We start from the raw sequence: 1,664 nt of genomic DNA on the forward strand, positions 1-1,664 counted from the left end.
TATAAATTTCAATCATTCATTGTGAATAACATTCATTCTTAATTAAGTTTTTAGAACATAGATGTAAGATGTAAGATGATGTCCATATGGGTTGAATCCAACCCTTATCTGGTAAAGAATAGTTGCAGCCCATCGACTACTTAAACCTAATAAACATATGATATATTCAACTCCATGATCCCAATTTGGAACTAGAGAACAATATGCATTTCCAATTTCATGACTTGAATTCCATGATCCCATCACTAGATCATACTCAGAATGACCAAATTTCGAATGCTTAAATTCACAATAAACTTAATACTAAGTTCTTGCTTGTATCAAGCAATCATCTCACTGAGTTATAATGTGAATGGAAGAAGAGGAGATATAGAAAAACTGTGAATAATACCTAAATCAATATCAATCAAATAAATTTGTGGAAAAGAATGACATACAAGAATTACCCATTTACAAAGAAGCTCCAGAATCAATCATCTCATCCTCCAAATCTGTAATTTCAATAAATTAAAAAGGAAAAAAAAAAATTCAAGAGATCACTGTTCTGTTAAAGTATCTGTCTTCATGGGTCTTCATCAAATGCCTCCTCTTGATTACCAAAAAGGTCACCACACAAATCTGTAAGATCACGGCTAAACCCGCGAATACAAATCCAAGTTTCTTTCCCAGTTTGAGATTCTTCGGAGGATGGTGGTATTTTCTATGTTGTTGTTTTGATCCCATGGTGTTTCTTGATCCTGGAGGGTGTGGTGCCTTTCTTGGAGGTGGAGGTGGAGGTGGGATTGAAGGAGATCTCGGCGGTGGAGGTGGAAGAGGAGGAGGAGGTGAAGGTGGAGGCGGTGGGGATGGGGTGGGAGGAGGAGGCGGAGGCGGAGGCGGTGGCGGTGATGACCGCTGCAAATCTTGTTGGGAATCAACACATCGAGAAAATACCCAAAAGTATAAGAAAAAGAAAATCAAGAGTGGGGAATCCATGGATGCAGATGAAATTAAGAGAAGACGTCGACAGATTTGGGAAGTAACATCTGGGTTTATTGGGTGGAATCAAGAAAGGGGGATTCTTTTTCTACTCATCGACGATTCAGGATCTACAAACCTGAGATGGAAAGGTGAGAGATTTGTATGAATGGGACTTGAGAAATTGGGTGAGAAGGTGTTGGCGGATGAAGAAAGAGTGTGGGTGGGGGAAGGCGACAGCGAAGATGGCAGAGGGAAGCTGGATATGATCAAAGGATTTTATCGGGAAATAAATATTCATTTCACTTTTTTTAATTATTTTATATATTTTTTTAACTTAAATATTCACAATAAAACTTTACAAAGAAGAATAATGTCTACATAAAGCTTGTTTTCATGTAAAAAATAAAATAAAAAGGTAATTTATGGCCAAAAAAAAACTTTATAAAAAAAAATATTGTTATTTTTAATATATTAACGGGACGATTATAATGATTTGTAATTTATATAAAAAAAGATGTATTTTTTTCTTGTATTTTAATTAATATATGATTATATGTATGAATATAATAAATGTATAAAATGAAAAAAGTAAAAGATATAAAGTAAATTAAATAACTAATTATAAAATTAATTTATGGAAAATATATATATATATATATGTTTGGTGTAAGTTACCAATCCTATCTCTCACCTTCTACCCCGAG

At 34.0% G+C, this 1,664-nt stretch overlaps 1 protein-coding gene across 1 annotated transcript; it reads right to left on the minus strand.

Moving 5' to 3' along the window:
* Positions 1-370: 370 nt before the first annotated feature.
* Positions 371-1,133, minus strand: LOC112511785 (proline-rich receptor-like protein kinase PERK2). Its single transcript, XM_025117550.1, has one exon. The coding sequence runs from the start codon at positions 973-975 to the stop codon at positions 529-531; it is 447 nt and encodes a 148-aa protein (XP_024973318.1). The 5' UTR covers positions 976-1,133; the 3' UTR covers positions 371-528.
* Between the last annotated feature and the right edge of the window lie 531 nt (positions 1,134-1,664).

The sequence above is a fragment of the Cynara cardunculus genome (assembly GCF_001531365.2).
Source record: "Cynara cardunculus var. scolymus isolate 2C chromosome LG 4, CcrdV1, whole genome shotgun sequence".
Classification (NCBI taxonomy): domain Eukaryota; kingdom Viridiplantae; phylum Streptophyta; class Magnoliopsida; order Asterales; family Asteraceae; genus Cynara; species Cynara cardunculus.

Bases quoted from the DNA above. Each gene is read 5' to 3' on its own strand.
- LOC112511785 (XM_025117550.1), bottom strand. From the start codon at position 975: ATGGATTCCCCACTCTTGATTTTCTTTTTCTTATACTTTTGGGTATTT.